Raw genomic sequence first — 27,282 nt, forward strand, 5'->3', positions numbered from 1 at the left:
AAAAAATACTAGCAAAATTTTCGCCAAATTCCAAAATATAAACTCAAGTGTCAATTTTATTGTTTTTTCTATTTAAAATAACGGAAAGGCGGTATTATAAAACTAATTAATAAAATGAAATATGTTCCTAAAGTAATATAATTCACATTTATTAATGCAATATGTGAAATATTCTATCAATATGTTAAGAATTTTTTTTTCATTTAATTTTTACTAATGTACATATGTATGTATGCAATTTCATAACATAGAAAGTATCAAATTGCATTAAATTACCACCCCAAATAAGATTATTTTGTCTGATAATATTATTTTAAAAGGTTTTGTATGTAAATATACATTTGTCGAAGAGCTCATTAAAAATTATGTACATAATACTACTTGAAGCTATTTTCATCTTACGCTAAATATAATGTTAGAACTTCGAGAAGTTAAATTTAAACGTACGAAAATAAATACTATAATTTGATACTAGATATTAATACTTTTATTAGTGTTAAAATTGAATATTTTGTTATAAAAGTGCACTGAATTATATGTACGTTATTATAAGGGCTAAAAGGAAGCTGATATTGTAACAATGAATAATTTATTATCAATTACAAAACCATACTATTATTATTTTCTCATGAATTTCAACTCGCGATTAAATTCACTGTGGCGAAATGCAAATTTTGCACAATTCCCTAGCGAACGTTGCACACAAACTGCGGACACTCGAATTGAAATTATCCTCGTTTGCCTGGCATTGTTGCGTATAATGTTGATATAGTTGATGACTCTGCAATTTGAACCGAGAATAATAATAAAAAAAAAATCGACCCAACTCTTTCAGGAAAATATTTAACAGTGAGACCGTCTAAACGCGGATTTGTATGCGAATGAGAATTTCTTTTCTATTTTTTTTCCGCGGAGTTGTGCTAATAAAAGGTGGCTGTCGCAACAATCGCTAACCGAGAGGGGACACAAAGTGTTCAGTCATGCAGTTAGAGGAAAAAGGAAACCACTTGCTCCAGAAGGGAACAAGAATTCGGTTTATATTCCGTGAGTTTACTCGTACAATGTTTTCCCAAGTTTGGACTTGGTAGTAGCAAAAACAATGTAGAGAAACGACCACCCTTATATACTCACATATACATACAATAAACTACTTAAAAACACATACATACATATGTATATACGACATTACACATTCACGTAAATACATTCAATAGAGATCCCTATAGAGTTTCGTTCGCAATATTATGATATTATATTTGTCGGTACCGTGTCGAGATTAACCTTTTTTTTATTAGACCGAGTTTACAACCCCATTTTCCCGGCCGACTGATACGATTTCGGCGCCCTGCTTAAAACTTGAAGCATAAAAGCGCAAACTTTTTGCATGAATACGAAAGTTTTTATCTGAACGAAAAGTGACACGTCTCTCGGTAGAGTAGTGATAATAAAATATGTGATCCCGACGATAACATGGAAAATAACGCAAACCACAAAAGATATCCGTTACAACAACGTCTAAGTAAGTATACTTTATCACAGTTTTCTTTTGATATTTTGATCAGACTGTTTTATTAGTAGGGCAATGGTGGTCGTAAAAATGTGCATTGCAATTCCGAGCTGTCCTCTATTTTTCAGACAATTTTCAGGTGAAAACATTTTAAATTGCGCCTTGGAGAAACTTTAATATGAGTGTAATAAGCAATAAGCGATACACACACATATGTATTACAAAATATGGTTGATATTTACTTGTACATATTAAATATGTAAATATTATATATACATACATATTTAATAGATACATATCCAATATAAAATACAATGACGCGTAGGTACTTGAATAAAATGTTCAAAACGAAAATTTATCAATATTTATCAATTATATAACTCTGATGAACAACGATTATATTATTTATAAGAAAAGTCAAGATAACATTCTTAATTGTTATTGTTATATAAAAGCTATGTACAGCTATAGACTCTAGAATACATTTAAGCAAACATGAATTGACGTCGTTATTCTGATATTTTTACTTTAAAATACGTGCATTCTATTATATATGTATGTATATATGTAACTTCAAGGCTTGCAAGAAATACGAGAGATATATTCGAATTTTACTCGCGGGACTATGAAACGTGACATAAGATTAATTGGATTCATAATTTGCGTCATGGGTATAATATGCTATTATAAAATAGACGATTTAACGTCGAAAAACATCTTCGTAAAGCCAACGGTAAACATACAAAATAATCTAATTGATACCGTGCTGAGAAATTATCGATTGAAACATAAATATTTCTTTATTTATTCACAATCCAACCACTTCATAAAACAAACAAATTAAAAATAGCATAATTACACTCATACATTCTCATCTATGTAACCATAATTTAAAAAATTGTATTCTTATTATCTATGTATGTATGTATGTAATTTAACGAATGAAATATAAAGTATGAATTAAAATTATTTTTGCAAAAAAAATGTTCCAAATATGGTGAAGCTATTTTGTAATAATAACTTAAGTACATATATAAGGCATAAGTCCACTTTTCTTCATTTCGAGAAATATTTCACAAAACATTAAATATATATATTTTTTTGCGTTTATCAATATTTTAAAATACTGGTGGCCTGTAATACGTTTACTCTGTTTTTCCGAGATTCTGGACATATCGAATTAAAGGAAGTGATAACAATTTGTGAATGAAGTCAAACAGAAATAGTGTTTTATGAACTGAAAATTGAACTATCGCCACTTTCAAATATAAGTTTTTTTTTATAATTATGTATAAATGTTTTTTTGTCCGTGTATATATGTATATATAATGAATACATATGTATTTTAATTTTTCTCTTTTTTTTTTTTTTGACCAATGTGGCCCATTAGGGACTCCTGTAATACCACAATGGTACAAAATGAAATAAATAACGGCTCATATATAAAATTTGTATTTATATTTGACATATGTATGTACATACATATATTTCTGTATGTAACATATTTAGTACATATATTTATCTATTTATATGTACTAAATATGAAAACTCAAAAAGAATCCAAATTTGTATGCAATATATTTATACATACATTGATTGCATATTTAATAGCACAGTTTAATTAATATCCTATTTATGACACGTTTTCATCACCATATAGGTAGTACATATATATACATACATAAATATAATAACGTCTATTCCAGTATGCGTCAAAGTTGTCAAGATTATATGAGTGCTAGCTGCTATGCAGATATTAAAGTGAAGACCAAATTTAGCAAATTATTTTGGAACAAGCAATAGACACTTCTCTCAAAATGTAATATTATACCATAATATTCATATTTCATATTTCAATTATTATCTATTCTACATACATGTATATGCGTATGTAATAGAGATATCCCATTCCACCCGATCTTCAGAATGAACGTATCATTTGTTTATATTATAAAAAATATTAATATATTAATTATTAAAATATTAATATTTTATTAAAAATATTTATATATTAACTATTATAAAAATAAAAATTGACCTAGCATACATACATATTATTCATTGGAATACATACGTATAAATGCATACGCGTAATTTTTATATTTTTTTTATACATTACTCTTTATTTCTTTTTATTCTGGTTACATTTTTAGTTGAGTCAACTTTTTCACAATGAATATTAAAAAATAAATAAAGTCATTAATACTTTACTCGATTTCTTTAAGGGATTATTCTCAATACTTGATCAGATTCTCGCGTAAGTTTAAGCTTTACCCTTTCAGTTCATAATCAATCGCTCAATAAAGCTATAACTAAAATAAGGAAATGTCTGGTTCCCAAAGCAATATAGCGTAGAATTACATGTGGCAACGAGTAGAATTTATGAGACTGCAGCTCGGAATAAAATTCGCTAGAGGAAATGTGTATGATATGGTGCAGAAACTAAATCAGGATTAAACGTATCGTTGTCGAAGTGACGTAAAATAGAGAGCTCACGAGGCGAGCTTCAGGAATCGACGCGTTCGAATTCGGGGTGCATTGTGTTGCACCGACCGGTGCTTATCCGCTGCATTTGTTTGACAATACAACGCGTATAAACGCATATGTATATGTACGTGCAATGGAATGCATTGTTGCACTTGTCGGAAATGAAAAAACAAAACAAAAAAAAAACCGCGCCTCTCGCTCTCGAACTGATATGGATGCGAACAAGCCGCTGAAATATTTCCTATTCAGCGTATGCATTGTGCTGTTGGGAAACTTGCAATTTTTCACCACTAGCTACATATCTGTGACAACCCTCCCCTACGTACTTTCGAATTGAAGTATTACTGAATGTAAATTCGCTTCTTGCATTGAATATTCTAGTAAAATGGAATTAAACGATCACCCGAATAGTGCTTATGCTGAAAATATTCAATATATTATATATTTTTGGTTGGCAAATTTGACGTCAACCCCAAAAATTTTGCCATTTTTTCTCGTTGACAAAAGGTCCGGACATCCTTTTGTCAAAGATACATGTGAGCAATAATTTTATCGGTTAGTTGATTCGATCTAGAGAGAAAAAATTCGGCATTCACTCGTGAAAAACCGCCTAATGACGCTTTTCCGTACCGGAAAATGGACCCGAATACTAAATGGTAACGAAAACATTTCCCAATAAGAATTTCATATATTATATTAAGTATATAACTTCGTTTCATATCAAGACTTAAATATTTTATTTTAATTCTTTTTTTTATACATATGTACATATGTACATACCATATATACATATGTATATTAAAATTTATACACATATTATAATTCGGACACAAAAAATATTTTAAAAATCTCTTTTCATTGTAAAAGAGTATAATAAAAAAAAGTTACTATTAAAATGTTTTCAATCTTATCAAAAACAACCAAATAACAATTAAAAGCTTTTTAGATATTTATTATTAGTTAAGCGTTAAAGCTTAACTAATAATAAATATTTTGTCATTTCATATTTAAAGAATGGCACATTTTTGAAAAGGTAGGACATGTGAACGAAAGCGGCAGAGTGTATCGTAATAAGTTACAGAAGTTAAATGGGTTTTTGTCTTCACCGCTTATCTCTTGTCCGCTCGTAACAAGTTATCTTTCAAAGATAATAAAAAAAGAAATTGACTTTGATACGAAATCTAAACTACTACACATAGCATACAATATAAAATACTTTTATTGACCATTTATTACATTTTATTTTGTCACAGATGAAGGCGTGATGTAGAGCTGGCTAGGCAACAGAGTCCATGGACCCACAGTGCAAAGCCTTCTGGCTTTCAGCTTTTTTCACTATCATGGTTACAGGTAAGACGGAAGTACGAGCAGCATCAATTCTTATTTGTGCCAACTTTCTATTTGCCACTGTCCGTTTTGCGGTTGAGGTAAATCTACGAAAATTTCAAATATATTGATTTTGAATTCGTAACTCAAAATAGCGTACTCGTAGAAGCGCGCAACGTATTAATGAAAGTCGACCCAATCGAAAGTTTGTCCAAAGTGATCTGAACCCTGCGGAGTTAATGAAGGAAACTCGACACAATCCCTTTCGATTTTGAACCTTCTGCATAAATTATAAGACAGTGGCGATAAAGGAATTAATCATTAATGTCGTCATCTGTTATATTGTCGTCAAACAGAGTAACCCTATCACCCAAAATTCAACTATTTCAAACTTTGAATTGTAATTTAACAGATCTTCTTCAAAATATAGAAATATTTATCTTAATATCGGATACAGGTTTAATGAAATAATGTTTATTTATCATCAGTTTTAGATTCATTTGCCATATTATTATCACATGAATACATATTATTATCACATGAATAATTCAACTTTTTTGTACTTAAAAATGAATTCACATATGTAAAATAATAGTTCATATTTAAAAAAAATGTAATCACTACTTGAATATTAGATACGCATTACAGAAACCATTAAAATTGTTTTAATATATTCGTACCAAAATTTAATTTATATTAAAATATACCTACTTTATAAAATATTTAGTTGCTTATACCAACTACTTCCGAATTTCTTTAGGCATAAAATTTTTAATTTTATAATAAATGTAGATATTACACAACAGTAAAATCAACAAGTAACTAAAATTATGAAAATATTTTCTATTTATGTAATTATTTCAAATTAAAAAAAAAACTAAGCATATTATAACGCATCTAAAATTGAAAGTGTTAATAATAATAACATTCATTCCAGACGATAGGGAGAATAGTGCAATCCCCATCGACCAAATAAACAATATATAGATAATAAATACAATATTATTGAAAAAAAAAAGAAATAATAATAATAATAATAATAATTAATAATAATAATTAATTAGTTAATTAATCAATTTAATGTCTATTTAAGACGGTCGGTGGAGTAGTTCCATCCATCGAACATATGTATAGTGAAGAGTGCAAATGAGAAGACGCAGCATCAAGTAGATAATTAGACGTTAAAAAATATACGAAGACGTAGAGATTTAAATTTAAATTTTCATGAATCAATATATGTACATATATTGTAAACACATTTTTTATACTTTGTGTACATACATAGGTCTTCTTTTTAAGTTGATTGGTTGCTTTAAGACAATCTGTGCAAAATACTCCTCATAAAATGTATTATGACGGACCCAAGAAGTGCAACGACGACGGTCAAACCCGAAGGGTTATAAGTCGAAATGGACGGTTCAGGATTTGTGCGGAAAATGTGGAAAAGTCCTAGACGAGCGCGCTAACCGACCCCGTTTGCCACTATAAAACACCCCCGGCGGTGAAGAAATAAAATTTTTGCCAACGGCTGTAGAAGTTCGACCCACGACTACGATCAATCCATAAAGAAGACGCATAAAATAGAGGCCAATATCAGTCAAATTTAAATTCAGGACAATGGAAACTTTAAAGCCATAGTTTGAAAACACTTAAAAGTGACTGCGGCGATAATCACACAGCGATCAGATCAAATAAATCAGTGTATTATATTAAAATACATTTGACTTTTAAATTACATATGAAATAAAATATATTTCTATGTATATATACAGTCCACTATGAAATAAAATATATTTCTTTGACAAATGTGATATGCAGTATTTGTTCAAATCCGTTGAAGTATTCATTTTTACAAAATTAATATAATATTATAAGTACAAAATTATTTTTTGTTCATAAATATATATATATATATATATATATATATATATATATATATATATATTTATAAATATATCGAAAATATTGAAGACTTTGTCAAAAAAATTGTCAAAGAAAATTTTCTCATTTATTTAACATGAAAATTTCAAATGCTTTAGTGGTTGGTTTTTCTAACTAACTCTATCGAGTATCGAAGTAGTAATTAATTTTGACGAAGCCTACGGAAACCGTATCCTTTTTTAATGGTATCTTTTAAAACTAGTTGAACACGGTGCAGCCTCAGGTGGGTGCAGTTTGGAAGTGGCTAATACGTTTTAAACTTTCACGAAAGCGAGCTTCGGCTACAAAGAGGGCGCTAAAAACGCCGTTCACCCCGCGAATTACTTTTTAGCGCGTCGTCATAGTCACACGGTTGAAAAAGTTCACAAACTATCTTAATCCGTTTTGCGCCCCAGAAATTTATCTCCGGTCTCGTATTAATTTTTTAAAAGAGTTGGCCGCTTCCATAATTAGGTTTTGCTTTTTTTTTTGCCCGTCCAACGTAAGAAGATGAAAAACTTGAATGAGTTTTACAGCTCTTATGCAATTTTATTTCGTAAGATTTTTTTCACTATTTAAGAGCGCGAAAGAATTTTAATTAAAACTAAATTTTTTAAACAAGTTATAAACAACCTCGATAGTTAAGCATTTTAATATAGATTTTTAACTGTTCAATTCAAAAGATTGTCTTGTGCTAAAAATGACGAAGAATAAAAATAAAAATCACAAACCAAAACATTCGAGTATATTTTAATAATTACACTGAGCAACAAAAAATCACGTTTGAGTTACCAAAGCGAAGACTAAGCAATCTTTACTAAATTTCATCCATTAATTCGAATATGATAATAATTTTTGGTGGCTCTCTCTCATTTATGAGAAAAAATGCACAATTTTTACAGTTTGTCTTTTGTTATCTTTATCTCAAAATTTAGTATTGCTGTCAACTAATAGCCAGATTTAATTCCATCGACTATAATTTGTGATTTCTTTCAAATACTTTTTATCTCTATATATTTTTTTCCTCTCAACGTACTAATTCGAAATGGGAAATGATTTTAAGTTATGTTAAAAAAAATGGTGTTCCAATAATGCAAAAGCAATGATGCACGATGCAAGAGCATCTGCCTGTTAATTCCAATACTCACTTTTAGCTCAGTAATACTAGATTTTGAGTTAAAGACTGCAAAAGTCATAGAACTGTAAAAATTGCGCTTTTTTTTTTGATCTCATATCTCATAAACGAGAGCAAACCAACAAAAAACATTGTCATATTCGAATTCAGTGTACTAATTCTGGATTAGTCTCCAATCCATTGCAATTCAAAAATATTTCCAGAACATTAAATTAAACCACAATAAATTAAACCTACATACATATGTATATTATATTTTCCATATTTACGATACTAACTTATATGCAAATCAATTTCAAGAAACGATTGACTTATATGTGGGTTTAACTTGTTTATGAGGTGTGTAAAATGAATCTCGAGTACTTTCATAAATCGAAAAAGTCGGAGAGCGAATCGCATTCATAAATGTTTCAGAATAATATACAATAACAATCTTCGCATTCAACATTCGAACCCACAAAACGCGAAAATGAAAATGCCATGAACTTGTGCATTTACATATGTATGTACTTGTGTATGAAATGCAGATAAATTTTTGAACAGATCCAACAAACGCCATATGAAAATGTATTCTAAGAGATATGAATTTGATTTTCTTTCTGTCGATTTCGAATTGTGAGCGAGACTAAAGTGCAACGAAAGCTGAAACAGCGTTTCACGGCGTACGTAGTGGAAGTTTGTTCGTAAACTACGGAAACGGGACGCGTTTAAAAGCTTTGAATTTTACATAGAGAGCAAGAATCTCGCGTACCACGAATCTCTAGGACTCTGCAAATTGCTGATTGCCCCATGTTTGCCGAAGAGAAATACATATTTATCTTACCCCTTTAGAAGCGCATTTCGCAGGACTTTGCGACGTTTCAATTAATGTACAACGCCGAAAAATCGCACTTCAAACATATGTATGTACATGTACGTACATACGGGTCTACGTGACGAGCCAAAATGTTAAATTACAGAAAACGCAAATATCGGAAGGCAAAGATCGAAAATCGAAAGATCTTAAGTCGAAAGATAAAAAAAAGGGTGCATGGTAAACGGTACATACTCACTTGATTTGCGCGAGCAGGATACAACAGGAACAAGAGGAACAAGCTTTTCCTCCCGTATTCTGCGCGCGCACATTAATACGGGAGGAAAAGCTTGTTCCTCTTGTTCCTGTTGTATCCTGCTCGCGCAAATCAAGTGAGTATGTACCGTTTACCATGCACCCTTTTTTTTATCTTTCGACTTAAGATCTTTCGATTTTCGATCTTTGCCTTCCGATATTTGCGTTTTCTGTAATTTAACATTCTGGCTCGTCACGGAGACCGGTACATACATATACTCGTACATTCGAAAAAAATTATTTATATGTTAATTCGTCTTCCTCTTTTCTAGGTCAAATAGCCGTTCAGCCGGAGATACAACCAGAGTTTTTGGCCCCTTTAGAAAATCACACAGTTACCCAAGGAAGGGATGTTCACTTCACATGTGTCGTCAATCACTTATCTGAATATCGAGTGAGTATCACCATTGGAAAATGCGCCATAGATTATTAAATAAGAATATCAAGGGATTTTATCGATGCTTCAAAGTTAAAAATTACCTCTGTAGTGAAATTACCTCTTTAATAATGCACAAAAACAAACGTTGCCGCTTTACTTCAGAGCAATGCTAAATTTGAACTTAACAAAGATAAAACACTCGAATTCATTTATTGGGACGGCTTTGGTTGAAATAAATATTTTTTCATTTTTCCCCAATAGCTGAAAATATCATATTGTTTTTTATTCATCGATATATACAAAAATATGGAATGGAAATTAAAGAATGTTCCATGATTCCGCTCGAATACCCAATCACACAGCACTTGAAGTGAGTACCTTTATTTTCTCCATGAATGCTTTATTTTTTCGACCAATAAATTCATACAATACATACATAACTTATGTATTGTATGAATTTGAACTTCACATAGCAATAGCACATATAGCACAATAGCACATAGAACTACACAAATTGAACTACACATAAGAAAAATATGTCATGCAGTATGTTGTAGAACTATTAACAGGTTACGACCCCATAGGTGTATTGAGACTATATAAATATAATATATATGTAGATAGAATACCATTTCGTCTGCAAGGGTCGGGCCTCAGACGCAAGTAAAGAGGGGGTGCGCGCTAAGTACTTCCAGTAAAATTTCCCCGGTACGTTTTCGATTTCCTTTCTGTTTGAATATTGTGAAATTTCCCATTTTCGTCTGAGAGACGACACTACATAGGTTATCAGACTACTCCCTATAAATCTTCCACTGGGCCACCTAGCAGGGGAGGGTTACGACACCCACAGATAGTACGTACCCTTGCCCCAACAAGGTCATCAACCGTTTCCCGTTAAATATTTTTAAAAACACCCTTTTAAACAAATCAGACCTTTCCCAAAACAACAAAAAAAAAATAACGAAAAGTTAAATAAATTTTATCACATGTTCAAAACCAATTAGTTTCCTTTATGCATCAAGCAGACATTGCACACGGTGCAGCGTCCACCACCGAAACTAATTGGCTTATTTAAAATTTACCATTCGATCAAACTTCTCCCAGCATCACCGAGCAAACTAGTTTAGCTCGCATCATTCAAAAGCTGCCAAATCACCTGCGCGACCAAAATAAGCACGCACAAAAAATGTAATCCGTCGAATGATTTGTACTGATCGAAGTTTATTTTCGGGTGTCATATTCGGTCGCCATTGGCAAGCTGTCAATAAAAGTCCCGATAATTTATCAGGCATATCCTTTATGGACCCTCCCTCCCTTACTCTTCGCATACCGTATAACGTTTTGACACAGTCGTTATATCCGGGAAACGTAGCTCTGTGCGAAACGATATTTTACAAGAAAACTGTCCAAGTGCTGTGCGATATAGACGTCGAGCGTAATAGAACCAGGTAAACCGGTAACAAATCGAGAATAAATCACGTGCCTATTTTTCGAGTAAGTTACACACTCGAAACGATTCGCAATATTTACAAAATACATATACACACACATACAACACGTACTTTTGTGCGATACATAATTGGCCATTCGGGAAAATCGACTGTGCTTCCCGCGTAATGACTATCCTAAAGCAACAGTCCCTAACATTAAATACATTGAAAACATAGAAAGCGAAGAAAAACTTGACTTTTTCGATAAAATACGTAAATTTATCATTCCTAATTTGATATGTATTATACATATGTATGTATTTAATTCGAATAATTACAGTTTTATTTATACACCATTAACATCAATCAGTAATTCAATATGGGAATTATTTTATATCGTTAATTTAAGTAATTTAATTGTCTAATATTATTATTAAAATACAAATATTAACTTAAATCTAATCAATGTCCGATATATTGTAACAGGATGCCTTTAAAAATCCCCTGAAAACATGCTAACGGATATATTATACATTTTATGTATATAATAATACTAAGCAACAAATTAAATTGTCAGAATTTAAATCACATTTTTGGTCAGAATAAAATTCGAATCTTGAATATTATTACCATTTCGGTGAGAATTATATTATTCATGGTCAGAATAAAAATGTTTCAGAATAAAGGACGATTAGAATAAAAAAAAAATATAATTAGCATTTACATATAAATAATGTAAATTCATAACGACACAATATGCGAATACAAGTTCAAAATAATATATAATATTTTTGATATCTTTTGACAAGTATAGAAATTTCAAAAATTAGCAGTCACAAAAATAAAATTTAATAGAAAACTTATTATAAAAATATAAATGAAATACATTTTTTTAATTATTGCATCATATTAAAAGATATACATGAATATGTATGTAATAAAAATATTTAATAAAAATTCATTTCTGGGAACGATTCTGACAGTGTAGGTTATGATGGCTAAATTCCCGGAATTTGGCGATTCCTGCACTCATAACAGCTTAATGACATCTCGTATGAACTGTTATTGTTTTAAGTTGGTTTATTATAAATGGAATATATTCGGCGTTACAGCGACAGCGCTATTGCCAACCGAAAAAAAATATTCTGAACATGTGTCAACAAAATTCTGACCATTCAATATTAATTCTGACCAATTAATATAAAGTCTGACCATCTAATATTTATTCTGACCGATGTATTCTGACAACTTAATATAAATTCTGACCGTTTAGCAAAAATTCTGACCAGTGTAATATAAATTCTGACCAAGACCGTATTAAAATTCTGACCCGAAAAAGACAAGTCATAACATTATACATTTGTACGTACATATGTAAATGTACGTACATTTAGTCATGATCGAAAATGCCAATTTTGGATTTTCATTGATGAACCCAGTGGAAAACTTTCGTTGTATCAAACAAGTTTAATTTGAACACAAAAAGTATCCAAAAAATTCATGATATATTTTGATGCAAAATGTTATGTTTTACGTCAAAACAGGTAATTTCGACCTCCTTTCGCTAAATTCGTAACTATTTTCTGGGTTTTATTTGTGTTCAGATTAAAGGTATCATGGAAGCTATCAACGAATTTTACTTTCAGAATAATCACGGGAACATAAAAAAAAATAAAGTAAAAATGACGATTGTCTGAAAATAGCGCTTCCCACATAAAAACACTTTACGAAAAAAACAGATAATTTTAATCGATCCAATTAAGCTTGAATAGATGAATATTAGGCATTTATTTTCTTTACATTCATTAAAAATTTAAATTATTCTCAAAAAAAGAGATATATGAAAAGAGCCTGCTTTTTCGAAAATTTTGTCGAGATAAATTGATTGGTTTTATTTAACATTCTGTTGATACGGTGCAAGTTTTCCGACTAGGTCCATCAATGAAAATATAAAATTCGAGTTTTTCGCTTGGGCCTAATATACATATCATACATACATATGTAAGTTTCATTATTGAAATTTTAGGTGGCGTGGATCAAATCCGACTCAAAAGCCATATTGGCCATAAATACGCGTATGGTGGCCATAAATCCGCGCCTCTCCGTCACGTACAATGGTCACAACACGTGGAGATTGCACGTGGCCAACGTTCAAGCGAACGACTCCGGCACGTACATGTGTCAAATAAACACGGATCCAATGAGAAGTCAGGTAAAAAACAAAATTACTTACTTACATACAAACACACGTGCACACATTTGATTAGCACTGTATCAAACTGCATTATCTAAAAAAAAAAAAAAAAGAAAATTTGACATACCTACATATACATATGTACATACATTGTAGTGTAATTGATACAATTCATTTTGATTTATTTTTCGTCATTCATATTATATAATCTTTTAAAAATGTAATGAAAGAATATAAACATTTTATCGATTAAAACGTACTGTACATATTTATATACAAATATACAACCTTTCATCCAACACGAAGAAAATTTTCTTTGATCACGTTAACGCTGTGTGATAAGGCTGTGTTGCCGATCTCTTTGTATATGTACAGAACTCGATTTTCATACTACTAATTCACTGAAGTGCACTGATTTTTGATTAGTTCCATATAACAATGTATCATTAGTTTAATTATAATTTATTTCAATTCATACATACATATTATACATTTTATGTATAAAAATATATTTCTGTCGATGTAATTGTGTTTTAATTGTAACAGACGGGCTACTTGAAAGTGGTGATACCACCTGATATTCTGAACGAGGACGAGGAGGGTTCGGGGGGCGTAGCCCTAGAAGGGGGCGCCATCAGGATGAAGTGCATCGCCACAGGGACCCCAGAGCCCACGGTAACGTGGAAAAGGGATCCCGGAAAAAGCATCATCTTCAGACACGAAAACGGCAGAGAAAGAAAAGGTAAATAATAGCATTACAAACAATTGAATCCATTTACGTTTGTATTTCGTTAGATTCGTCAATTTATCAGCACTATTGTACATTCCACACGCTGCCGTACACATAATTCACACCTGTAATTATTGTTATAGTACCATAACAGTTACGTACAATTGCGGTCAAATAAATGTAGCTTTTACCCTTAGGTATTACAGATAGTATACACAGTCGTGTTGTTTAGTTTCAGTTTAATAATAATATGTTTAGGTTAAGGGTGGAGGACAGGGATGGGGAAATGATGGGGATGGGGACGGGCTTCTACGGAGAGGTGTCCGACCTGGTTAGATATATTGCTGCAGTCAGCAATGGCGGCGGGTCCCATTAGTTACCATTTATTTCTTTTAGTGCGACTTTAAGGCTGCGGCCAATGTTCCCGGGACATTGCGGTTTCGCACCGCCATTATCTTCACCTGTCCTCATATTAAACTGCTGTATTATCTTTATATCTATTAACCCGTCCGCCTTCTTCAGCCGCCACCCCATCGCCTCCCCGCCCCCCACCTTTCATATATTAAATTATATTCACCCATGAAGAAAGTGTAATATTTCAAAAATTTGACGGCTTCCATTATATTTTTATGTATACGCGCACACTTTATATATTATATTACATTGTTTGAAATTGCCTTCGTTTGAAAATCGCGTTTTTTTTCTGTTCCATTTCAAAACACTTCAAACTTCCATCCTTGATATATTTACCCGCTGGAAGTGTCTGTATTCATATTAAGCGCATTATATGTATGCATACTATATGTACATGTATATACACAGTACAATTTCCCAAGAATCTGAAGTAGTCGTATCATTTACTTATTTTCTACATTTTTATTACTCTCAGAATAAATATAAAATATTGAAGTTTCCCTCATATTCTTCATATTAAATTTACAATTCGTAAATTATTATTTACGAAAGAAATCTGAAATGAAGAAATAATCTAAAAATGGAAAAAAAATCTGTGATACGTAAATTTGAGACGGTGGGGTTTGAAGATCTACATACATACATATAATACTTTAAAATTAAAATAAATATTTAAAAAATAAGTTTTAACTGAATTTTAACTAATAATTATGAATATTAAATTGGATCAAGAAATAGTTTGGATAATGAAATATTTTATTAAAAATTCAGATCTTATTAAAAATTTTTATTAAATTGGAATAAAAAAATATTAGATTTTTTTTTAATCCTATTCATCTAATTAATCAAGAATTAGAGAAAATGGTCTATTTACATAAAGTAAATCAAAGCTCAAAGAATTTCATTTTTTTTTTAAATTTGGGTAGGTGTCCAATTTGGCAGGAACCATTTCAACAATGAAATCGGTCGACCTGGAGTCACATATAACCAAGGTCTGCCCAGCAACACTGGATCAGGTCTTTCAGTTTTTATCCCTAACGCTAACCACAAAGCTACATACATATGTTGCTTATAGCGTACCGATATTTTATATTTTTCTATACCGACTCAAATCTTAAATATTTTAATGAAAAAATCAATTAATTTTGAATTTAAGAGCATTGAATACTTTGAATTCATTATTGGGCAGATTCTGGACATATCGAATTAAAAATTTATTTTTCCAAAAATAGATTTAAATTTTAGATGACAATCCTTCATAGAATCCATTCTTATAATACATACTGGAAAGCAAAAAAAAGCAGTAATTCCCGACAAAAATTAAAACCGATCCTTAATTCTTCTCCGATGCATAATGGCAAACAACAACACAGGATAGCGCGAAATTCCCGGGCAGGCACAGATCCCGCAGGACGCCAGTTACCGTCGGATTCGTCAGTCTAAGTGGTACGGCTTTCATCGGTAATAAAAGCCTACTCGCACTGAGATCAGCATACGAATGGCTGCTCGTTTCCCGCGGGGATGCTGGCGTCCTCTCACCCAACCCACCCACGCCACGAAAGGGTGGAGGAAGGGAGACCGTTGGGTTATTCAGACCACGTGCCTCGACCCCGTCTCGCTTCTCGGCCTAAACTTGATAATGGATATGGTAAGTGGCCTTTATGAAGTGTTCTGTTTGAGCGATCGTCAACCTAGCGCACGCATAACACATTTATTATTACTAATTCGCGGGCAACTGTAAAGACCTCGCATTGTCTCCAGACGGGATCCGAAACGAGCAACTTGCACAATGGTGTTCCAATTCAATATTGAACCGTAATTGAGTCGAATGTACACACGTTTACACGAATCTATAATACGTATCTACTAGATATACATATATGTATATACATACATATGTATGTGTCGGAACTGTTTCGAATGTCTCGACACCGAGTCACCATTAGTTCCCATTGAGTGGATATACATATACTGTATCGAACCGGTTCGACATACCATAAATAAGCAATAGTGTGACTGAAAGTTCTGAATAAGTTCGGCAAAATACATACGTTTATATTCGAGTAAATTTTTTAATAGTTTTGAATGTTACGATTGCTTTATACCATTTTCTGTCTATTTCCAATTCAATTAAGTGCTTCAAGCTTTAATCAACTTCTTATTTTTTTTAAATTTGTTTTAATTTAAGATAAAATTTAAATGAAAGTCAATGTTTGTTTGCCCCTGACGCGTACAGACGAAAGACTGCTTGTCAACAAAAAACTTTTTTCCTGCGAAATTTTACTCGCTTTGATTTTAGAATTGATATAAGAACAAGGGTGTGTGCCCAGAATATTTAAAACAAAACTATAAACACAAAAAAGAGGATATCCGTGGTATATAATGAAATATTTGTAGACAAGTTTCAGATTTAGCCGGTGCAAAATTTCATCCAAAATAATTAATTTATGATTCAGTCGCCTTTAAATACAAAAGGGAATTATGTTTAAATTCCACCTGGGTTGTTGGGTAAAATAAACAAACAATTGAATAATTTCAAATGTGTTATGCGTTTTTGTAAATGTGTATTGCATTTTTCCGACAAATTATCATTACTGTAATTTAAATTGATTATTAAGTATTAATTTGAAACTGAAGCATTATCTTATCGAAACACATCGAGAAACGGGAACGGGAATTGCTTGCGATATCGTGGCTACATTTATACATAAGATATATAAAATTATAAAATAAAAAAAAACTCAAGTCAAAAAATAAATGTATTTAATAAAACTGTAGTAATAAAATAATGTACTAAAATATAAATAAAATAAAAAGGCAATTTAAACAATATTTCAACAACAAATGTACAAATATGTGGGATTTCATGATTAATATTTCAATCAAAGAGTTTTCAATGATTGGGGTTTCAATCAAAATTATGATCGCGGCTTAAACTAATGTAATTAAATATATTACTAAGAGGTGTGGGCCGCATGTGATGATATATGTACGTATGTGATGATTTTAAATCGGCCCAAACCTCTTAGTAATATATTTAATTACATTAGTTTAAGCCGCGATCATAATTTTGATTGAAACCCCAATCATTGAAAACTCTTTGATTGAAATATTAATCATGAAATCCCACATATTTGTACATTTGTTGTTGAAATATTGTTTAAATTGCCTTTTTATTTTATTTATATTTTAGTACATTATTTTATTACTACAGTTTTATTATATAATTTATTTTTTTACTACAGTTTTTTTACTTGAGTTTTTTTTTATTTTATAATTTTATATATCTTAATATTATATACAAAACTAAAAGGAGGTTAGTATTTAAAAAAGTTTTTTTTACTAGGGTTTTTATTTTAAAATTTTTAGCTTACTAGTTATATAACCGGAGTAGAACTTTTAAATCAGCTGATAACTAATAACTAAAAATAAAACTATCACTGTTTGATCTGTGTTCATATATTAAGCCTGTATTGGTGAGAAAGTTTGTTTTGATTTGAGGTTATGGGTTAAACGTCATTCTGTCAGACTCCCCGAACAGTGTTGCCACTCTGCATAAAGGCCAGTGTGGCAACACCCAAGACTGTTGGCTCAGCAAGACTCCATAAAACTATAAATATTTATATATTAGAGATAACGAGAAACTATAAAGCAAATTTTATAAAATATAGAGTGAAAAAAGAAAAAGTTATAGGCGTTTAAATAATTAAAATTTGACAGCGAGATGGCAGGGCGAAAAGTAATGAAACTACCGATGTGAATGATGAATGTGACAGATAAACGTCACCGTGTAATTCGATGCAGTATTTTCAAACGTGTCTAATACGATATTTTTTCACCATCGTAATTGCGGATGATACCTTAACTTATGTATATTGATGACCAAAATGAGCAATATGGCAAAGTATGAAAACGATCGGATATGAGATAAGGGATATAAAAAATGACCGCTTACACGAAAACCATGTGAAACGCATAAGAGGTTAGTAAAAAAAAGGGCAAGGTTTTTAATTTACTAAAAAACGTTACAATATACTATCTTGTTTCTTAAAAACAATTTAACTAACCATTTTAGCAAATAAAAATAAAATATTCTATCATTAAAATATATGTATGTAGATATATTCGGCGTGGTCTCAGCTATCATCCTACTAAAATAAAATAAAAATACAACGTATGTACCAGTGGCGTGCCGTAATTGGACTAGAGGGATTAGGCTAGTGTTCCCTAAAATCTTTGACTTAAAATCAAAAGATATCAACAATTCAATTACAATAAATTCAAATCGTTCACTCGGATTAGCAAAGTTGAGAAACTGGAATCGCCCCTACCTTAGGTAGTGGATTGTTGTAGTATGGTCCGTTGAATCCATGCTGTTTCCTTCGTGGTACTGTCGAATTGCTATGTACTCAGGGCCGCTGAGAGAAATCCCGGGCCCTGGGAAAAACAATTCTGGCCTCTATGACAAACTAAAAAAATATATTTTAGATATATTTTTAATATGCGAAATATCTCAGAACTATTAGAAAAACATCTATATGTTGGTTACTATTTTTTTAAATAATTGAATAAGAAGGTATGATTTCCAACCCGGGGCCCCTCGAGTAGTCAGGGCCCTAAAACTTTACCCCGACTCCCCCACACTGTCGTCGGCCCTATATGTACTCTTATCTAATTGATATAATTTTATTAATTTACTCGTCTCTTCAAGCATTTATGGAATTTTCACTAAGAATATTCTGATTTGAGTCTATCAAACATCTTTCTGAACTATTTTTTTCTTATTAAAATAGCACATATTTACACAGAATTTTTTTGAGTATAAATATGGCAAGTGATTCAGTTCGTAAAACGATTCCCCCAGAAATAAGTGCGGAGCACGCGGATTTGCATTTGCATTCTTGATCGATTGTTCGACAAATCAAAAATAGGAACAATATGTTATTAAGAAAGGTAGGCTAGTTATGACACCCCTCTTCCTTGAGGTCTTCGTTTCACATTTTTACATTCTCTCGGGTACCATTCTAGCGCTTCTTTTGTCCACCTTTCATCTATTCTTCTAGTTACATGACCCACCCATTGCCATTTACATCTCTTCGTTCTCTCCACTTTATCCACTACCCTTGTGGTACTTCTCACCCACGTATTCCGTTTCCTATCTCTTCATAATATTCTATACCGCGTATTCTGTTCCATGCTTATTTGAGTGAATTGAACTTTGTAGCACCTTGACGTTCAATGTCCAAGTTTCACATCCACACGGCATCACTGGCAAAACACATTAATGGAAGATCTTATTGTTCAGGCGTATATTATGTATGTACATACATATAAATGTATAAATATACATATAATATTATATATACATAGATAGAAGATATGATTAAAAGATAGATAGATATGCAATAAGTGATTTAACGAAAACCAAACTATGTAAATGCGACATAGTAAACATTTTGTAATAAGAAATTGGAAAACTTAAAACGAAAATTACTTCTATTCTCATTCGAAATTTAAGTTTATTGCATAGAATAGTTTTCATTACTAAACATTTAAGATCCACGTTTTGAAATACGGGCATCATTCTACATACGTGCATATTTACACAAGATAATCTACAAAAACACTCGGCTGAATATTGATACGGAAATCCCGAATTAATCAAAAGATTCTTCTTTATATTAATAGAAGTTGTGTCGAGAGATCGTTTTCCGGGAACAATTTTGCGTTTTCCGCGTGCGACGTGAGCTTTGTTTCTTGAGAGACGTGTGTGACGAGCATGCGAGCTTACGTGCCGACAAACCCGCTTGCGAAAGCTCGTGTGCTTTTCTTCCGTTTACATTTCGCATTGTAAGCTCGTGGCAAAATTTCGCCACGTCTGTATCAAATTTCAAGTGAGCTTCCACCGCTTTGGACATCAATGGCTCGATGAGCCTGGCACGCCAAGAGTGCTATAAATACGTCGATATGCGAATTAAAAAATATATATATCACCCACATATGTATGTGCATATGTACGTGTATCAAATATATTCTACATACACAGATATATGTCCGTTCATTCGCATTCACTGTATCGTTCTGACTTTTTTTTGGACGGCAAAAAACATATACCGGTCATAAAACGGGAAATAAAATTTCAAATTTCGCAAAATGTCACGTAATTTTCCCGCAAGGCAATCCTTCGGTCGGGAATTGTGATGTATGAACGCATTAAGTTGTTATCGCGTGAAATATGCATTGCAGACAAACGTGATGCAATTTCCCATCGACGATGTACGTAACGGCTTACGAAAAAGGTGTTTTATGATCATTGATTTGATTCAAACGATCATCAATATTAATCGATTTTGACCCAAAGTATTTGATTGAACAATTTTTGCTTTCAATATTTGCCAATCGAACAAGAAAAGTTAATAGAAAATAGTAGATATCTTTACTTTGATGGAAAACGTTTTTCAAATTTTCCCCTTTTGATAAAAAAGCATGGAGCAATACTCAATAATATATGTACACACATAAGTATGTATATATACTTAGAAAGTAAATTAAATTGCGCCTCAAAGAAGAGCTAAGAAATTTAAACAGATAAAATATATGAAAGATTCGTATAAAACATTAGTTGAAATAATTATTTGATAATTGATTGATTTTTTTCACAGTGAGTATTAGCTTTGACAGACTAGACAGTTAGTCAATACAAGAGATAAAAATATTTTTCAAAGGTGTATTTCACTACAAAAAACAGAATCGATGAAAAAAAGCTCGAATAGAGCCAATGAAAAATTATCTCGACAGCGCTAGAATAAAATTATCTATGTAGATAGATATGAATGCTCGAGCAACGGCCACCGACGATTTCTTGCAACGTTCGTTTTTTACTATTATTATTTTACTCTCGTCTCTTAATAGTGAAGAATTTCTGCACGAATACATAAAAAATCCACTTAAGAAAAATTATTAATTTTCCCCTCGAATCAAGCGCACATATTCGAACGTACCGTGCGCCAAGTGTTTCCAAGGTTCTGGGAAATTTACTCAATTTCAATTATTTTTCAACGAACTTCCGTTGAATGTATGGGCATACTATTGTCGAGGGTGGTCTTTGACATTAGCATCAAATGCACCATGTGCATGTGCATGGGGTGAATGAGGCCTAATTAGTGGTGGCGACCGCAGTTCAGAGCTTTGCACAAAGCTTTTGCTAGGCCAATGGGCGAAACCGCGATCACGCATATCCGACGTCATCATCACCATACATACGGTGCCGTTCAATATATCAATCGTCCTACAATCCATATCGAATGCAAACTTTAGAACGAGATAAATTTTACGGTGAACGAAGCGTATTGACATTAGATTTTGTTGCAACCGTGTACGAAAGTCACGCTCCTCTGAAACACGAGGTTCATTTTCCAGAGATCCCCGATGTTTGCCAACCGCATATGGATTCCATTGAACGCGATCACTCGTTTGGCAGAATTCAGAGCGTTGTCTGTGCAGATCTCTCCCAGCTATTGTGTTTACCTTATCTTTGTAAATAATAGTTCGCTATCGTTTCGGGACTTGCATACAATGCGACTTACACTCGTGCTCCATTACAGAGAACCTTACGTATCCCTATCTCACTGCTGAAGAAAGTTTCTATCGAACAACTTACATTCTAATGTACGTGATGTTACGCTTAGTTGGTTCAATTTAAACATTAGATTATATAATATGTACTTAATATGGCATTTTTGATTTTTAATAAATATATTAAAAATCTCAAGATATCACCTAACGTCGATATCAATAAAAAAAATAATTTGATAGGCGTCGATTGATTGATTTTATAATACGTCAGTAAATATATTTATCATACATCCGAAAGTTATTCAAAATGTAGGATTTGAGCTGGTGCGGTGTCACGATACCGATCGGAGATATCACGCGGTATTGAATATCATCGCGCTCCACGTTTACATACAATCCATCGGGCGCCGATGTATAATTTGGAAAATTATAAACGACTATAAAACTTTCAGACGTGTAAAGTTTAATGTGCAATTATCGAACAAAAGCCATATTCGAAGCTTTCTCCCCGACTCCGAAATCCGAACGAACGGGTGAAATGTAAAACGAAATTCTGCGAAAGCTCCGAAAAGGAAATGCCATCCCGAAACAACGCCTTCTGCCAGTCGCGTTTAAAAGCAATGGAAAAACGTGAAAAATCTAAAAGAAAAATCCCCCACCAATTAATAAACATAAAAAAAATCTCGGGCAAATTTTCATTAAATTGAAAAAAAGAAACTCGTATGAATGTTTTACACTTTTTTGTGCGGTGATTTGTTAGACTAACATGTAAAGTAATGTTTAATTCTAATACTGAAATATCATTAGTTATCGCAAATATAACTCTATAATTTTCAACAATACATTTTCATTCAATGTTATTTAAGCAGTTTATACGTTAGTTTAATCAGAAAGAGTTTTGAATTAAAAAAACCTCCAACGTTACAGATGTACATATTACATATGTATATGTAAATATGCTCTTTTTACTGTCAATTTTTTGTAATTCTGTTTTTTATCTATTTTATCTATTTGGGAAAATACACAACCTTTAAAAAGTGTAGTAGATAATTGAAAATACGGCAAAAAATTGTGAACTGAATTTAGGAATAAATTTACTAATAAACTACTTAAAATAAATTTTAATATAGAAAATTCAACTGTAGGTTGAACTTTTATTTAAATAATTTAATTAATTCATATATGTTACAGTTGAAGTATATCTTCCATTCTTTTGACATTCCATATAACCTGGTACCAACTACCGTTATAGTTGAAGTGTATTTTCAGTTGAAATATATTTTGACTATTTGGAATATATTCCGTCTAATCCACATGAGTTCATTCATATGGCGAATTACATTCCAACTGGTTAAAATATACTACAACTGAAAGATATAATTCAACTATAAGTTCGTACCAGGTTAGATGGAGAGGCTAGCTTTTCGTGAAAACGTCACTCGACTAGTAAATCGAGTTGGAAAGGTACATTTTTAACACATTCTTAGAGTTATCGTAACACGGTACTCATTACCTTTATTCGCAATACTTAACGCATTATTAAATTCTAAAGCATTTGTAAAAACATCACAGCTGTCAAAACTCAATTGTTATATTACAACCGGCACACATTGTTGAAAGTGTTTGTAGAGCTGTAATTTACTAGTTAAATTATATTCGAATATGAATGACCTAAGACGCCAGTTAGTACATATATATATATTACAACTAAAAATACACTTCGACTGTAGCATATATGTGCATACAGATATAGAGTAAGCATTCTGAAAAAAAATCTAGAAATCTCCCGACCGAGAAACCTACATTGTATCCGTACATATGTACATAGGTCTGACGAATACACCTCCATTGATTGTAAGTGTACACTTTATCGAGTTTACAGTAAGATCGATGCATTCGTTGTAAAAAAAGTAACAAAAACTTACGGAAAAGTATGTTCACGAAATAGGTCAAACGTCCATTATTGCGCATGCTCGCGTTTTTCCGCAATTTAATACGTATCGAAAGGAAGATGCATCGGACGTATTATATCCCGGTGGCGATACGTCTCATTTTGACATAAATAGAAATTCGGTCGATAGAAACGTGCACGACGACTGCAGTAACCGCAGCATTCAGATCTGAATGAAAAAAATATTGAAAAAAAAAAACAAAATGCAATGAAGATAAAGGGGAAGTCTGGGGAAAAGCTCTCGGTTGCTTCGGGTTCGGGGCGCCAATTTCCTTTTTAAATTTCTCCCCTATAAATCAGTGGCGGCGCTCATCTGTTCAGATAAATATTCATTGGGTGGCTCGTGGAAACTGTCTGTATTGGCACTCGATGCCTCCGACTAGGTATATATCATTGTAACAAGCGGAACCCGGAACTAAGCAGCAAATCCGACCAATTTATATAAATTGATTTTTTACGACACAAATCACGTACACACCGACACGTCTTTATTGCTAACTATGTAGAATACATTATCTAGCTTTCGCTCACACACATACACTCATTCACACAACACACGATCCGGTAAACTCTTTACAATTTAAATATTTTATGGTAAATAGTGTCGCGTGATACTGTCCTCATTTCGGTGGATCAATCATTCCTGATTTCCTTCATTTAAGCATTGACGTTATGTTAGAATGCGAATCTTATCTATGTTGAAACATGTACAATTACCAAACAATTATATTCCTACTTAGTTTCTATTCTTAGTTTAATGTATTCATACTTAGTTTCTATTCTTAGTTCAATCTATTCCTACTAAGTTTCTGAAATTGCGTATTGATTCATAAGCAGAAAAAATTCAATGTTAGTTTCAAATTATGGAAAAATATCAATAATTGAGCCGTTATTATTTAAAGTGTCATAAGTCCACTTTAATTCATTTCAAGAAATATCTCGCAAAATATTCTATGCGATATCTACATATGTGATGTTTTGGGTTTATTATTCAATGATTATTACTTTTTTTTGTAATTGGCCAAGAAGGCGCATTGGGTTTACCTGTTAGACCTTCCTGGTATAAATATATAAATAAAATAAATATAAGTGATAACAATTTTTGAATCAAGTCAAACAGAAATAGTGTTTTTGGAACTGAAAATTAGGCTTCCTCCATATCATAAAATCTCATATCAAATCACATAAAAATGATTTGAAATCTCATAAACGAGAAGAAACCATCATAAACCTTTATTATATTCAAATTCAGTGGATCACACTTAGTAAATATTAATTAAAGTAAAGCTTTTTTTTGCCACTCAGTGAAATTAATGGATTACCTTTTATTTAAGTATTTTGCTGTATAAAACATTTTTGTGTATGTGTTTTTATCTTTTTATATTAGCAGACAATATATTTGGAAATTCACAGAGTCGAAAAAACGCGAATCGATCAAATCGGGTGAGCCAATAAATAGTACATAATATAGTACGCAATTTAATTTATCGGTTTATTATTAATGTATTACATATATAAAGAGCAGTGTAAATTAAGCAGTTGGTTAATAATTTTGGTTGTTTGATATTCAACATTAAAATATATTATACATGACTATTAATATGTATGTATGTACATACATAAATTTAAATCATTGAGGTTTTTAATAGCAATTTTCCTGCATTTTAAAAACTTCGATTTGCACGTGATTATTACCTGGAATCGACAGTCTCTTACAGTTCACGAAACTAATATGGAACATCGATCGAGTATAAAGTTAAACCATCGCAATCCTTTTACACTGAACAGTTCCGCTTTCAACTTGGTAAATTATCTAATTGCACTTGATGCAATTTGCAGTTCTTAGCTAGAGAACTTGCGTTCACGGCCTTTGCTCATTGATTAGACAAGCTTAACTCACACACATACATATGTATACATACATATTTACTCACATCCGCCTCTCTCACCATCTAACTGACCTATTAACTGCAACTCGTTACTAAACAAGAACCGAGATCATTCCTACGTTAGATATTATACCAAGGGGAATATAATAATTCCGGAGTATATAACATTATGATATATGTACATACATATATATATATAATATAATAATAATAAATAGTGTGGGCGATGAAAATATCGGTAGAACCGAGATCCGTTTATACGACGCGTATGGCTTTCGGGCCACGCTACATTTGTCTTTATTTTTCCGCTTTGTTGGTCGGACCATTTATGTCTGACTTTCAAATAAAGCGCTGCAATGCTTCCCCTCTTTCCCTTTGTTGCCCTTCTTCGTACCCTTTCCACGGCAAACCCCCTTCACCTCATTCCTATCCCGATTCCCACCTCCCCTTATCGTCGTTCCTCTGCGCTAACCGCTCTGTTTTACTCCGGTAGGGATTACGGGACCCGGGGACCCGATGGAGTGATTAGAAGATAAAGAATCAATTTACAATGTCCAATATCCTACACGTCGTCGCCATTTTCCATTCTGCGGAACAAATCCGTTGCATTTAAACCTACTTTTTATATAATACTTCCATCTGTTTTTAACATACCGCAATGTATTGAATTACACATTAATCAACTTTCAACTATCTAAACTTCCCTTATCGTAGTGTCTCGGTTTGAGATACTGGTCAGATGAAGTGGGTTACGTATAAATACATACGTACATATGTACGTATGTACAAGCATTGTGAGTCCTATAATACGCGTTCCTACGAAACTGCACACATCTTTCATAATAAATCGGTAATGATCGGAATCGAGTATACGCTAAAAATGCGAGACATTCCGGTTAATGTGTAATTTACTATGAGCGTGATTTTCTCTCTCTCCACCGTCAGTTCTATGTATTTGATTCAGGAGATTTTCCCGAAAACGACCCTGAGGGGCTGGCATTACCCATTGGCCCAAATACCGAACCTTTCGCACAAATTACACATCAAATTATCACAAAAATTATTTTCTTTCGCTCGGTTGAATTGCTAAACCGATCTGACAATACGATACAATCAGGAAAAAAATCACACCAAAATATTTTCCCAAAGTAAAACCTTAGTCCACTCTCATGAACGAAAATCAAGAACGACTGTACGATCACCCGCTGACGTAATATACGCTGAATGTGAAGAAAAG

General features: G+C 32.2%; 1 protein-coding gene across 1 annotated transcript in view; it reads left to right on the plus strand.

Moving 5' to 3' along the window:
* Window positions 1–5,286: 5,286 nt before the first annotated feature.
* The window catches only part of DIP-lambda (Dpr-interacting protein lambda), a 30,341-nt gene continuing 8,345 nt past the window's right edge, over window positions 5,287–27,282 (plus strand). The window contains exons 1-4 of the mRNA XM_077429377.1: window positions 5,287–5,344; window positions 9,756–9,877; window positions 13,319–13,504; window positions 14,033–14,228. Of these exons, the coding sequence (XP_077285503.1) occupies window positions 5,287–5,344; window positions 9,756–9,877; window positions 13,319–13,504; window positions 14,033–14,228 (562 nt within the window). The remainder of the gene's footprint in view (window positions 5,345–9,755; window positions 9,878–13,318; window positions 13,505–14,032; window positions 14,229–27,282) is intronic.

This window comes from Arctopsyche grandis, chromosome 4 (assembly GCF_051622035.1).
Source record: "Arctopsyche grandis isolate Sample6627 chromosome 4, ASM5162203v2, whole genome shotgun sequence".
In the NCBI taxonomy this organism is placed as follows: Eukaryota; Metazoa; Arthropoda; class Insecta; order Trichoptera; family Hydropsychidae; genus Arctopsyche; species Arctopsyche grandis.